General features: G+C 31.4%; 1 protein-coding gene across 1 annotated transcript in view; it reads right to left on the reverse strand.

Annotated features, from left to right (window-relative positions):
* LOC103367090 (probable G-protein coupled receptor 116) overlaps nucleotides 1-1167 on the reverse strand; it is a 51471-nt gene that overhangs the window by 11314 nt on the left and 38990 nt on the right. Inside the window, exon 23 of the mRNA XM_008295008.1 lies at nucleotides 913-984. Coding sequence (XP_008293230.1) covers nucleotides 913-984 — 72 coding nt within the window. The remainder of the gene's footprint in view (nucleotides 1-912; nucleotides 985-1167) is intronic.

Consider the following 1167-nt stretch of genomic DNA (forward strand, 5'->3'; position numbering starts at 1 on the left):
ACATTTGAACCAATAACTGCTAAGTTATGACAAAGAAAAATGATTTATTATTTTGAACCTCTTACTTGTTACAATTGTCGTTGCAGCTGTTGTTGTGTTGACAGCTGTTGTGGCAACAGGTGTTGAATCTGGAAAAAGAAAAATGTAAAAAGTAAAATGCTTCAGGTGAAGAACATTCAAATCTTAAAAGAGCATTTTATAGCTGTTATAAGTATCTTTAACTGAAAGATACTGCATATTTATAGGACCAATGTGTCAGATAACTAACATTAAATGCACTGACAGACACAAAAGGGCAGATGTCATTCTGGCACAGTGATCAAATGCAACGTAATAAAACTGTTGTTGAGTCAGTAAGAACCATTGGATCTTTGTGTATTACTGCCACAATAAAATCATTTAAACTCAGGTCAATTACTATGAACATCTGTATAATCTATTAGTTGTATTTCAGCACTTACTTGTTACAGTTGTTGTTGGGGTTGTAATAACTGTTGTATTCATGACTGTTGGGGCAGCTGTTGTTGAATCTGTAAAATAAATAAAAAATAAAAATAGAATTGTAGATGTAAAACTGAAAAATGTAATCTGACAGCTGATTCAAAGCTGTGAGTGTTGCAGAAATTGGTGTTAAAATAAGTAAAAACAGTAAACCACCCACAGCAACTACTTTATTTCATATATATATACACACACACACACACACACACACACACACACATATATATATATATATATATATACAATTTAAGCACTTACTTGTTACAGGTGTTGTTGGGGTTGTAATAACTGTTGTATTTGCATTTGTTGTAGAAACTGTTGTTGAATCTGAAAAGACAATTTAAGAATAAAGTCAGACACAACATCTGAACAGTACATTTGTTCAAAAAATAGTTGTATTTCAGCACGTACTTGTTACAGTTGTTGTTGGGGTTGTAATAACTGTTGTTGTATTCATGACTGTTGTGGCAGCTGTTGTTGAATCTGTACAAAAATAATAAATAAAAATAGAATTGTAGATGTTACACTGAAAAATTTAATCTGACAGCTGATTTAAATTGTTGTGGACAAAGCTGAGAGTGTTGCAGAAATTGGTGTTAAAATAACTAAAAACAGTAAAACACCCACAGCAACTACTTTATATGTGTATATATGTAATATAGCAAT

Source organism: Stegastes partitus, unplaced genomic scaffold (genome assembly GCF_000690725.1).
Source record: "Stegastes partitus isolate 25-593 unplaced genomic scaffold, Stegastes_partitus-1.0.2 Scaffold1014, whole genome shotgun sequence".
NCBI lineage: Eukaryota > Metazoa > Chordata > Actinopteri > Pomacentridae > Stegastes > Stegastes partitus.